Here is a 13,839-nt window from a genome sequence, read left to right as displayed (position 1 = left end):
GTCACTAGTTACCTGGGAGCAGAGGCTGACCCCTCGCCATCTGTGCAAAGCAGAGCTTACCTCTATGCAACCAAAGGCCGCTAAGAAAACCCACCAAAACAAACAAATGCAAAGCTGTATCACCTGAAAAGGGCTGGAAAAAGCAAGGTGATATGCTGTGACTCCCCTGCCGGTCTGGAGGCTGACAATACAAAGCTGTAGAGCAGGCCCATGGAAGATGTGTTTGTCCTGGAAGCACTGCTCGCCAGGCAAAGCCAACCCATTCCCATCTGGCACACACAGGCTCTTGCTGGGGCATCTTCTGCAGCTGATGTTTGTGTGAGTGTCAGCAGGAATGGCACAGGCCCTCTCAGATAGCACAGGGAACAGATCAGCAGGTAAAGCAGAGAAGTGCATAGTGCCCGTGAAGCATAAAGAAAGATTTAATCATACGCTTGGTTAATATTTACAAACATCAAAGTTGCTGTCAGATATGCAAATAAAAGATGAAAATAAGAGACAGGGGCTGCAGTAGCCAAGCAAAGCCAAGATATAACAGGCTGGAGTATTTATTGTGAAGTGGCATATGCCTGAGTAGGGAAGGGAGACACGCCATATAAACCCAAGGAATAAATAAATATTGACATTGTTATACACCTGTTTAGCCTCCGGAGACCAGTGATTTGTGGGACCATATGTTGGGCAAAATGAGACCGTTTGCTGATAATTGTAAATGTGGTGACCCCTTGCAAACTGAATAGTAAAAATATTAAGTAAATGGCATATTTTAATTACACAGTAAAGAGGCTGTTCTCCACCATTAAAAGACGGCAGCTGCCAGGAGGAACTGATCATGTGACTGAAGGTAACATTTATTTGAGAGTAGACCTTGATAAAAGACATCCCACGTGATCTTTGACTCTCAGACAAACACATCTGGTTCAGACTTACACTTAACTGTGAAGCATCAGCATCTCTGTCTCTTTGCAAATTTTCACATGCTCCTCAGATACCACAGGGCCTTTTTTGGTCTTTAGTTTTGTTTTAATCTGCTTCACAGTATTTAAATTTAAAATGAAGTATTATTAAATGAGAAACTGTAAACAACAGAGTCTGGAATTGGAAGTCAGCACATTTGTTATTCTTTTTGCCAAAGGTATCAAGTAAATTGCATAATTACCACAGTATCATACCAACTTTGTCAACACAAACAGTACTTCCCATCGCCCTTGAAAGTGCCATTGGTGAACAACAGAACGTGCAGACCCCAAAGAGGAACAGCCCAGGGAGGAGCCGAGAGCATCACAATGCCTTATGAGTTGCATAATGGAATTACATAGAGACAGGCAGCAAGTAGTCACCAGAAATGCCAAACGCTCTCATGTACACACCTCTGCAGCTGAAGCAGAGGGGAGAAACCACGGGGTTTGTAGTTTCCTTCCTGCCTGTTGTGATCTGACTTTAAGACAAACGTGCGACAGTTAAAGCAGCAGCCCGTGGGCATGGGTTCTTTCCACATCCAAAGACCCCTTCCACACAGGGGGTTTGATTTTCAGCCTCCACGTGTCATTGTTGATGATGCCCATGTTCCTCATCTCACATCGTGCCGATCCTATGGTGAGGCACTTGCAGGGTCTGAAGGTTGGGGCATGTGAAATAGGGAGCTGGAAGAAAGCACGCTGCTATCCCATTGGAAGCAAATGGCAGCGTGGGCCCATAGAAGACTTCCTCCTTCCCTTCCTTGCTGACATCCAGCACCTGCAGGGCAAAGCATAGAAAACGTTTCAGGGATCACAGAAGCAGTGTGAAATAAAGTTGCTGGCACAGAACGCATACAAGTCCTACTAATTTCAGCAGAAATGTAGTTTCAGATCAGTTCTAGATTGCACGAGGGGATCTGGTGATTTATTGCAGTCCTTATCACCCAACTCTCATCCTAGCTTAGCCACTTCACAGCAGACAGTGACATTTGGCGGTGCAGCCACGCAAGCAGAGCACAGAAATGCTGAGCAGTTGTCACAAAGCACGATTCATTTGTAAACCTGGTGCACAGGGAGCAAGGGAAGCTGGAAAGACTAAATACATGAATGACTTAAAGACAATGAAGATATATGGGGGAAAAAAAAAAAAGGGGGGTTTATTCCAAAGGCAACAGCAAGCTCAGACTTTCTGGATTTGAAGATAAAAGGGCTGATTTCATCGGTGAAAGCCAGGCACAGTGCCAACAGCTCTGCCACAGCATCCTTACCCTCCTTTTCCCATTAACGTTGGGACTGTGTCAGGCAAGTTTCCAGCTCACAGCCAGTTTAAAGACATTTTGAAAGTGAGATCTCAGGCTTATCGTCTCCTGTCACTAAGCAGTACTTAAACCCGGGTGCAAAGCTGCAAAATACCCAGACTATAAACAAGCATAGTTGTGTAGAACGGCCACGGCCTCAATACTACGCTGCTCATTACTCCATTCAGAGTACTGTACTTTAACCAGTGGTACTCAACCTACCTGTGTGATTTTTTCCAAGGAAAAATCATTAGATATGGTACCTGACATCTTAGTAATGATACTGTCAGAAGAGTAAGATTTTTTAACTGCTCATCTCGCTGTGCTCTTTACAAACTCCAACTAATGTGCATTCATTATACCATCAGCAGCTCAACGTGTGATGCATTCCCTTATGCTGGGTCTGACTTCCATCCTCGAGGGACGGCTTGAAGGTTCAATTCTAAAATGTTTAGTTGGAAGCTAATGAAAATATTGCTTATCAGCAAAAGTGCAGCAACTGAGATGGAACCGAGAGCTCCTGTATGACCAGCTGGGCAGGTACAGAAAGCTATGGCCGTGATGCAGATTGGCTTCACTCAGAAGACTGCAGGAAGATAAGAACTCCTAATTTCTGTATGGGAACATCTGAAGGATGTGGATCTGCAGGTAAGCTGCTCTTACACAAGATGAGAGAGCAGAAGAGTTTATTGAACAATCTACTGCCTACAGCAGGGATCAAAACTTCCATTCAAGCTTTGAAGCAGTAAGCACTAGGGCAGGTTGCAGGCTTACTGAACTTTGCCAAAGAACAACTCATTAACTCTGGCTGCTCTTCTGAAAGACAGCTTGGAGAGGAATAACATCACAGGAATGGCTGCAAATGTGTTAGCCCACATCTCACTGCCCATTTCTGCATCTGTTTTACTTTGGAACTCTGCTGTGTAACCTGAGAATATACCCACTGTTTTATGCAGCTCTTATTTAAGAAGAGATTCCTCAACCCTGTTTCCTAGAATATCTCACTTAGAATAATTAGATTTAATTGCTAACCTGGAAATATTTCTTAATATCCGCATTTCCTCTCTGGTTTATAGAGACTCAGGGGCTACTTAAGAAACATCCTTAATCTCTCCACTTCACCCGCATTTTCCTTTTTGAATAACCTCTGTGCAAAACATCTCCTTGCAAAATTATTGGAAAAGACTTTAAAAGAAACCTAAATCACTCACCTGGATACACGCCAGAGGCTCGTTTGTCCAAATTGAATAGCCACCAACTAAATATATTCTACCATTGTGGACTGCAACTCCAGACTCATTTTGACCTAAAGGAAAAAAAGGAATAGAAAACACTTCCAATGTTTAATTAACCCTTCTGACACTCAGTGCTGGAGTTCTGCAGTAAGATGCAAATGCACTTGGCAGTAGCTTGAGTTTCAGAGCTGCTACCAGCTACCATCACACTCACCCCTCTAACACAGACATGCCGAAAGACCTGAACTCCCCTCTCTCCCAATTACAACCACAGGTACAACAGGGAAAACTGCTGGGGCTGCTGTGTAAGCTCACGGCAACAGCAGCAATCTCCTTAACTAATCTGGGAGTTTTGAAGTGTAAATACAGCTTTAAGATCTGCATTACGTGGTGCAACACTTACTGCCAGTTGTGAAAAGAGAAAAGAGAAGAAGAGAAAAGTTCAGGTGTGGGCTGTGGGAACACAGCCAGCTCACATCTGGGAGAGGCTGCTGTCTCACAGCATTTGGTGGCACGGGGTCAGCTCCAGAGCAAGGGCACCTCCAGTGCCAGCACTTTTGCAGTTACAAATCAGGAATCTTTCCCAAAGGCAGTCCTTTTCTCCAAATCATAAAATAGAAGGAAATTAATTAAATGGAGAGCAACACGAATATGATAAACTAGTTCTATCTGACAGCATGCAATTCTTCCTTTTCGATCCAAGCATCTTTTTCCCTCGTGTCCATGAAGGACTCTGATGATCTAAATCAGAAACCAAGCAATCCTTCTGAAGATTGCAGATTAACAAACCCAATGCAATGTCTTAAAGGAACAAAGATGCCACAGAACAGCCGTTAAATCTACCAAAAGGGAAGTGACACCACGTGACTGCCTTATTTGTCAAGCATTCATTTCTCTGACAAGTTGTTCCCAGTTGTCCTGAGCTTCTAGTCAATTTCCTAAATCTTCTGTACCCTTTTGAGCAGTAAAGCAGAAGTTTCGCACAGAAGTGAACGAAAGATTATGAGAAGTGAGGTAGGCTCATTTCTAGGATTCCTACAGCAGTCTGTGCTGAAACATTTTGACAGACAAAACTGTTACTCAGGGAGCTCCAAGTCTGCTGCAGAAGAGAACACCCCAACATTAATGTTGGCCTGTCCTGGAAATGCATCCTCTTCTGCCAGCTACCGCCGGTGCTAAGAGTACTCTGAGAACGTGTCACTTGCCTGCCTCTACCAGGGATTCAAGTGGCAGTACATCTGGGAGTCACATCAGGAGGTGGTGACATTTGGTGAATGGTATGGCAGGGACAGGGAGTTGCAGCGTAACAAATGTTTTTCTAGAATCATGAAGACCAGAACCAGTTATCAAAACTCTCTTGCATGTCAACACCGGCCCCCGAGATGAAGGCAACTCTGGGGAAATTGGTGAAAAGGGCAAAGGACTGATGCTTTAATTTAATAGTAGCTATTTTTCTCCTTTCGGTACGCAACGCTTGCCTGTCAACATGTTGAAGTTGCAACGTGTCCACTGGTCAGCATCAATGCTGTAGGAGTCTATGTGCCGAACCAGGATCCGATCGTTGTTGTAATCCAGGTCGTTCCCACCTAGCACGTAGAGCTTCCTTTGGACAGCAGCCATGGAGTGATACACCCTCCTCTGCAGCATCGGGCTACGGCTTAACCACTTGTTCTGCAAAGGGAAAACAGAACTTGTCTCATCACTACTTGAAGCCATGCCTCTATTAGCGGTACAACATCAGCATTTATTGATGTTCTCTTCACCCTGGCTAGAGATCCCACATGTATATAGTTGTGTTATTCATATGTTAAGCATGCATGTTGGTGACAACATCCATAGACTTTCAACACGTGGTTTACAGTTCTCACATTCAAATTTAATAATTTAAGAGTATTTCTTGCTCCGTTTTTCTGTTTAGCTCCTGAGGCTTCAAAGCCTTTTTCATTTTTTTCCTGCAGAATTCAGTAGCAAATCCTCCTTAAGCAAGACTATTAGATCATGCCTTTGTATACAGCACTAACACATCTGTACCAAACAGCTCCGAGAGAGATTCTTCCACTTTTCATTATTCAGAAGCTTATTTGGTCTTATCCTTCTGGGGTGAAGCAACAGGGAAAAAAATTCCTAAAGAATCTTCTTAAGTGATTCGTGTATTTGGTTTAACACTAACCCTTTATTTGCAGGCACTCATAGAGTAACATCCTTCTGCATATTTTTCCTCCTGTTAACAATATTCAGGATTTCTACTATTGGAGGGGTGGAGGGAAGACACAAAAGAAGAGCAATTACAGCACTGTATTTTAAACGCAGGAAAGCAAGTGCTTCTACTACGCTTACAGAAGCAAACAACCCGGCAATCGACAAGATTAATTTATCTACGTGGAGGAAGTTAAAATCTGTGAGGAAATTCTTAGTGTTACACGTGCTAGTGTTTGTGGTAGCTCAACAGTCTCTAATAACGCTGCCTTTTAACCTCTGCGATATATAGCTATACGTCTCAACGTGTAACAGTTGAGTATTAGGCATTAATGCTTGCATTAGTAGTCCAGTCTCTTAACAAGAGACTATAGGCACCATCTGCTTTGCAAAGCCCGCCTGCATCCCCTGATTATATCTCCAGGTTCCTCCACTGCGGTGCCTGCCAGGTGAGCCGCCGCACACTGCAAAGGCAACGAAAGCGAGGGGCCTGGCGGGGTCATTTCTAATAAGGCAGTGTGTGCATGCTAATCAGTGGTGGGGAAGCAGAGGTCACCCCGGCCGGCTTGCTGGCAGGTAGCTGTGTGCTCTGTGGCAGATGGCAGGCATTATCGACTTGCCACAAAGGCCTCGCGCAGAAGCGAGCACGAGCGCTGAATGATGGAGTTATTGAGATTCTGTGCGAGATGCAAGCAGATGTGATGGTTTCCAGTACCCACCGTAAACAATATGCCAGCAGAATTTTTAAAAAGAGCATGTGTGTACAAACATGAAGCAGGCCTCATTTGAAGGAGGCAAACGCAAGCTTCCTCCTTAACTCTTTACACATCGAGCCAGGCTTCTCGCTACCTGCACCACACGCTCTTGATATTTTGGGGTGCAACTTCCCAAGCCACCTCAGCAGAAGCCACAACAAAAGGACATGTGACAGAGAGATACAGGAGCTAAATGAGTGCCCCACTCGTGAGTAGAATGAGATTGCTGCCTGTAATTATGGTGTGCTGAGGTTAGGGGTAGTACTGACTGCACATGTGCCAGTTAACTGGATGCACCTCGTAAAAGACGAGGCAGCTCTGTGAGGGTCTGCTTTCTGCTACAGCACACATTTGTAGTGTGCCTTCAAAGCCAGTGGGAACCACAGCAAGGTGTCTCTTAGCAGAATTTGGTCCCACACGCTACAACCAAAGGCCCCATCCTGAAATCAGAGAAGTCAACACCTTCCCACACACAGGTGTAAACCAGGCTGTAGAACTCTGATTGCAAGCTTAGGTCTTCTATTTTCTAATGCTAGTGAGAGGGCATAACCATGCCCTAACCCTCTGAAATGCTTACTGAGCCATGCTAACCTAATCAAAACACATGCATAATGTATGAAATAATCCCTAAAAAACATTTTAGGTACTTGAGTAATGAAACGATAGGCAGTCTTGCAGTCAGCAGAATATAAGGTGCTGACAGGTAGCATAGTTCCAAAAATATGGAGAAAACAAAAAGCTTGTGTATCTGTAATTGTAAGCTGAAATGTGAAAGATAAGAAGCAGCTTTGTGACACTGGTTTTGAGTACATGTTGCTCAGGGCTGCTGGATTACAAACAAATGAACCAGCAAAACAAATACTGGTAAGCAGAGGGGCTTAATATACATTAAATGCTTAGAATCTTAGGACAAATCTAAAATGCTTCTATAACATATGGGCTTCATAAATATAATATTCAGTCAGGGTGTCCGTTACTCTGTAAACACACATCAGTGCAAAGGGAATTTACAACACCACCAACTCAAATGGACAACATTTTAAACTTAAGAAATCACAGCATGCATTTGCTAAGAGATCTGTTTTAAACAAAAGATAGGAGAGAAATGCATGCAACACAGATACCCACCTGCTTGGGATCATAGACCATGAGCCTGTTCTGATACTGTGCAGTATTTGTTACTCCTCCTGTGGAAGAGTTTATACAGGTTACATATTTTCTCACACAGGCAAAGCTAGAACCAAGTTGTGGTACAGTAAAATAATCCACTGTAGGGTCCATTTGCTGACAGGGTTACATTGCATACTCCCATGCCACTGCACCTTTTTCAGCATTCCATGACTCTTTGTAGGAAATTCTACATTTGTCATGTTTATTCTGTACTGCAGAGCAAACAACTTCTGGCTTGGACATAGCGTCACATTAGGAGGTTCCTCCACAGTGATCAGAAACAAAGCTGACCATCTGGTATATGAACTTCTTAGTAATCTATAGGGAAAAAAAAAGGTATACCTCAGCACCTCAGGGAGGTCCAGAATAGGGACCTGGACACAAGTTCCTGTCATCCTCACCTGATCTTAGGAATCCCCATTTTGCCAGAGCCCAGCTGCACCTCATCCAGTATTTTGGAAGACAACACGCAGTCTTGCCATGCTGTGTCACACAACGCCTATCCCACATCTGTACATCACACACGAGAGCATGCCTTGGAAAGCAACAATTGCTGTCAGTTCTGACCTCACGGTGTTATTTGTCTCCACACAGTCGTGCAGCCTTTGTTAGTGGCCAGCAGCCACAAGTACGAAACAGTATTTTCTAATATCCGAAATTAGATACTTTTACAAAGCTACTTTCACTCCCAGTGTTTAAACATGGGACATCGGCTTAGTGCGTTGCAAAAATAAAAGCCACAGTTGCTTGGATGGTTGCCTCCAGAATACTAACCTACAGGAGAAACACAACGCTGGGTCTCTTCTTGTTCTGAAAGAACAGCTCCACGTGGGGGGAAAGATGCAGAGGAAGAAAAAGAATGGGGTTGCTCCCTTATAAAATAATGGAATAAGCAAACGAGCAAGATTATTTTCCTCTCTTCACAAAGAGCCCCTCGTATCAAGTACACAGCTTACATTTTTTTCCCCCTGCAATATTGCTCATCTGTGGTGTTTTATCATTACATTCCCTTCACATACCGCTCTTCACTTTTAGATTAATCTGCCAAAATGAGATGCTAAGGATTTGCATACAGATTTGACTACACAAAAATAGATCTGGAATTAATAACAGTCTCTATATGTTTTAATTTCTTCTAGACTGGAGTACCCTTGCCTCCAGCAGTATTCTTGGCTTTGAAAGTCATCAAGCTGATTTGTCTGCTCTTAGGTTATGATGCCACATGCTGCTACACTGTCCCCTGCAATCAAAGTGCTCACAGAGATAGATTCCATGCCTTCCCCTAACAAGTATATTTTATAGATTGGCAGTTTTGATCTCCCCTCCCCAGGGGGATAATCTGCATCTTAACAGGTTTCTATAGATACATCTGTCATTAAATATGCCATCTTATATCTGCATCAATTTTCAAACTCGAGTTCCTCCTAACTTTGAAGTGCTATAGCAAAAGTTTAAAATTTTCTGCCAAAATTCAAATTTAACAAGTCTGTAATGTCCTCTTGAACTATTTTTTTTTTTTAATACTCCAGGCAGTTGGGGAAGGGCAGAAGATAAATATATTTCCTAAAAAAATAGGATAAGGAATAAAAACTTTAAATGGTACTAAAAATAATACATTCTTTTAGGAAAAATAAAAATAAAATTAAAAAGGGTAATTCTGAAATTTCTTTAACTGCCCTGCAGTACTTCTTATGAGGAAAGAAGTGAGATGTATGGTAATAGCACTCAAAGACTTGTAACTACAAACCATGCCATGAAAGCTGATGTTCAGCAACAGCAGCTAATTTGGTAGCAAGCCAATTAAGGGAAGCGAAGAAAATGCCTAGCTGCTCCAACGGCAGCAAAACTGAAGCTCAGTCAGTGCTCAGTGCTCAGTGGGTTTTACAAACCATTCTGGTACGAGCAGCTTGATCTGAGGACTAAAATGTCGGGAAGGCAAGGAATGCCCTCAGGAGAAGCCTGCAGCTTCCTTGTTCCTGCTGGATGGAAGCTATGGGAAGTCCAGCTTACAGGGCCACAACCGCTTCTTGTTCCTGCTGGATGGAAGCTATGGGAAGTCCAGCTTACAGGGCCACAACCGCTTCTGCTCACTCCTTTCAGAGATGCTGTGAGGTAGGCCATAACCCTGCTTTTTAAGCCTTCCAGAACCCTTATCTTCCTAGCACTACAGTGCCCCTTTGCATGAGGAAATTCCTGGAAGTCTGAGGCAGGATGGGATTTATCCCACGTGCAAAATATTTTGGTTCGTTACATCACCCAGACAATCCACAACCTGCATCGAAAGACACCTTCAGTAAAGCCACCTCAAAGATGAGAAGAGTGGCAGGCAGGAGGCTTAGCACCATTTTCCCAATCAGACACTTATCATCCATATTTATATCGTGTCCTAGCAAGACCCCCCATCTGACTTGAGAAATCTCACCCAATCCAAATCCCACAGAAAATCTCACCACTCTCTCCGAAAGTCCCCGGGTGCTAGGCTGTGCACATGAATCCCAGTTTGCTGGGAGATGTGTAAAACCACATGTTGGCAGAGAGTTCCCCGTGTGCGCTCCTTCCAGCAAATACATGGAATATAGCAGGCTCAGGAAGTGTGCCCTACGATGCTCTGCTGTTTTAAAATAGAAATCTCTCTTCTCTCTCCTGTCTCTGTGTTAAACAGGAGATCGTGCAAGCCTCCTATTCAGCCAACATAGGTGCAGCGATGGCAGCTGAGCTACTGGACACAGGACTCCAGGTGGGGTCTCATGAGAGCAGAGTAGATGGGCAGAATCACCTCCCTTGCCTTGTTGGTCACACTTCTTTTGATGCAACCCAGGAGATGGGTGGCTTTCTGGGCTGCAAGAGCACATTGCCGGTTCATGTTGAGTCCTTCATCAACCAGCACCCCCAAATCCTTCCCCTCAGGGCTGCTCTTAAGCCTGGGTGCTTACTTTCAATCTACAAAGACAACGACATCAGATCTATAATGTCTGTGCTTGAAAGCTGTGAGGTTGGAATTAGATATCTTTGAGGTCCCTTCCAACCCTAGCCATTGTATGATTCTATGATTATCTTTATTAAAAGATAATAATAATAAAAACGAAACACTATCCCACATCCAGACAAAGACTAGGTCACAGAGACAATTCATCTCCTTATTAAGCTTCTATACATGGTATTTTTTGTGCCTGCTGCACCACAAAATTGGATTTGGTTAGATACTGTAGACTCCTATTTATTTCAGATCCATTTTTCATAAAACAATATTACAGGGATTTACTGGGGGAAAAAAAATCTCCCCACACTATACAGCATACTAATAGTAATGTAATAGTTTTCACTCCAAATCACTTAGAAATTCAATAATTCTACAAGATACGTGATCTCCATAATTTCATTGATCAAAATCTCACCATTAGGAAAGTCTCAACATTAAAATAAACAAGCAAACTTTGAATCTTGTTATTTGAAGAAAACGTTATTAAATACGAAGCAGTTGTAGGGGGTTGGTTATTTTTCCCCCACGGAATTGAGTTTCCCATGCATGTCAAGATGAGATTTCAGCTGGCAACCTTCAGGTCAGGCAGCTCAGACCTCTCTGGAACAACAGGGCGGTACTGGCTCTCAGCAGCACCTCTCGTGCTGCCTCCTGAGCACTTCACCATGGGGAAAGACTCTCATCTCCCTGCAGATGCAGAAGTGGCACTGAGCTGAGGAAGCTGAGGGCCTGGCAGAGGTCCCCCCCCCGTCTCCACACAATCCAATCTATACGTTCAAGGCACCTAGCGGGAGGAGAAGGGCTGACCCCTATAGAAAAGGAAGTCTCGAGATTTGCATGCACCACGGAGGATGAAGGAAAAAACAGGCAGAGTTCAAGTTCCTGCTGTTATGGAAAATGTTTCACTGCTTTTATAGGAAGTGACTGTTAGTAACGTTGAACTCCAAGGGGCTCGGTGCAGTTTGTGGCTCTTTCACTCAAATAGCTTGCTTTGCTAGCATGTGGCACGCAATTCATTTGTGAAAGGGATCACGGGGTCAGATGAGAACTGGGGCCTCTAAGATGCATCTTTCTGTAAAATTTCAAAGCCATCTGCCTGATGCTGTACTGTCAATGCAGATAACTTAATGAATTATCATTCACTCTTTAAAATAAGAAAGTAAAAATAAATAGAGGGTTGTTTAAAATTTAAAAAAGATGAAGGGAAAAAAAAAAGGATGTTTCACGATATATGGAACTGAATCCAGTGATGCCATCTAGAGAATCATGTTAGTTCCAAAGTGCACCTGTCCCAAGATTTCAAGCAGGTAAAGGGCTCAGAGGGGTGGAGGCATCTTGAAGTTCCCCACACCACTGACCTCCCAGCTCCTGCATGCTCTTGTGCCATGTACTTTGCTCATTGCCCTACCCTTTCCTGCCATCACCACCAAGATTTTAGATTACGTAGGTTTTTATTTCTTCTTATATTCTTTCCAAAGGAGTTATGAAGTAAAGCCAACAATGAATCCCAATAACAAGGACAGAAAACCCATTAGTCAGCCTTTGATTAGCAAAGCCTGAGAAGGCAAGGGCTTGTAGCAAAGGTACTACTGTTCTGACTACTAAATAAGTCAGTAGTCTGTGTGCAGATCATGTTTTGATGACTTCCTCCACAAATACAAGGTCTAAAAATCTACATTACTATTTAATCTATTCACTTGTTAAAAAGCTGGGCAGATTTTCATAGTAGTTGTGCCAGCTAGTAGCATCGGGATGACTTTGAGAGCTCTGGCTGATGACCTGCATTTCCCAGAAAAAGCAGCAGGGATACTGCTCAGAAACATCCCTCACTCAGACTAATTTTTTAGTCATACAATTTTAGACCACATACTTAAAAATTAGGTTCCCTCTCCATTTCTGATTACTCTTACATTAGCATCTTATATTCGATAGTGGAACAGCAGATCTTTTCATCGGTGACTACTGATATTTTAGCACAATAGAACATCTCTATGTACCTTTCCTCTACCCTTGAATATACATATACACACTAAGCAATTAATAGTAGAAAGCTAGTTACAGTGAAAACATCTCCATCTACCTTTGTTTTAAAAATATTTTCAATGTTCAATAGATAAATCCCAGCTTTCAGTGTGTGAGTACATAATTCAGACCGATTTCCTCAGAAGTATTACATAATATGCTCTCATAATCTCCAGTAAACTGTCAGAATCTAGCAACTCAAAGCTGCTAAGCATTTTCCCAAAAGCTATAGAGAAAACAACCAAAAGGTTTTGTCTAGCATACTCTGCTGTCAAAATTTCACATACCATTGTTTTTTCACACAGGAGCAATGTTGCCTTTTCAAACATGCATAGAACAACACTGGTAAAATTTGTTTTTGCTTTCCCATTTGTTAGCAGTTCATCTAATAGGCTTCTATGACTTCTTCTGCCTGATTCTTAATACAAATTTATTAAATACCTATCCTTGAACACAATCTCATAGTGTTGCATTATATAAATGCCAGCAGCATCCGAATACATAGGCACACATGTATTCCACTTCCATAACTAAACATTAGTTATTTCCCAGCAAAATACCATAGAAGCATAGAAAGGTTTGGGTTGGAAGGAACCTTTAAGATTATTTCATTCCAAGCCCCTCTGCTGTAGGCCTTGCTCTAGACCTGGATGCTCAAAGGCCCATCCAGCCTGGCCTTGAATGCTTCCAGGAAGGGTGCATCCGCAGCCCCTCTGGAAAACCTATCCCAGTTTCTCACCATCCTCATAGTAAAGAATTTCTTCCTAACGTCTAGTCTAAATCTACCCTCTTCCAGTTTAAAGCCATTTCTCCTCCTCCTGTCACTACCTGCCCTTATAAAAATCTCTCCTCAGCTTTCTTGTAGGCTCTCTTCAGAAGACCACCATAAGGTCTTCCCCAGAGCCCTCTCTTTTCCAGGCTAAACAGCCCCAGCTCTCTCAGCCTGTCCCCATAGTGGAGGTGCTCCAGCCTTCTCATCATCCCCATGGCCCTCCTCTGGACCTGCTCCAACACCTCAATGTCCTTCTTGTGTTGGGGACCCTCTAACTCATCACAGTACTCCAGGTGGGGTCTCATGAGAGCAGAATCACCTCCCTCAACCTGCTAATCACACTTCTTTTGATGCAAGCTAGAATACCGTTGGCTTTCTGAGCTGCAAGAGCACATTGCCAGCTCACGTTGTGTCTTTCATCAACCAACACCCCCAAATCCTCCTCAGGACTG

At 43.2% G+C, this 13,839-nt stretch overlaps 1 protein-coding gene across 2 annotated transcripts in view; it reads right to left on the bottom strand.

Moving 5' to 3' along the window:
- Positions 1 to 411: 411 nt before the first annotated feature.
- The window catches only part of KLHL32 (kelch like family member 32), an 86,986-nt gene continuing 73,558 nt past the window's right edge, over positions 412 to 13,839 (bottom strand). For both annotated transcript variants that reach the window (XM_065731042.1, XM_065731043.1), the window contains 4 exons: positions 7,572 to 7,630; positions 4,971 to 5,163; positions 3,469 to 3,563; positions 412 to 1,737 (listed from right to left, as the gene is read on the bottom strand). In XM_065731042.1, the coding sequence (XP_065587114.1) occupies positions 1,576 to 1,737; positions 3,469 to 3,563; positions 4,971 to 5,163; positions 7,572 to 7,630 (509 nt within the window). In that variant the 3' untranslated portion in view covers positions 412 to 1,575. The remainder of the gene's footprint in view (positions 1,738 to 3,468; positions 3,564 to 4,970; positions 5,164 to 7,571; positions 7,631 to 13,839) is intronic.

Source organism: Cyrtonyx montezumae, unplaced genomic scaffold (assembly GCF_038088225.1).
Source record: "Cyrtonyx montezumae isolate F1298 unplaced genomic scaffold, pur_monq_1.0 scaffold_13, whole genome shotgun sequence".
NCBI lineage: Eukaryota > Metazoa > Chordata > Aves > Galliformes > Odontophoridae > Cyrtonyx > Cyrtonyx montezumae.
This window is presented reverse-complemented; position numbering and strand designations above follow the sequence as displayed.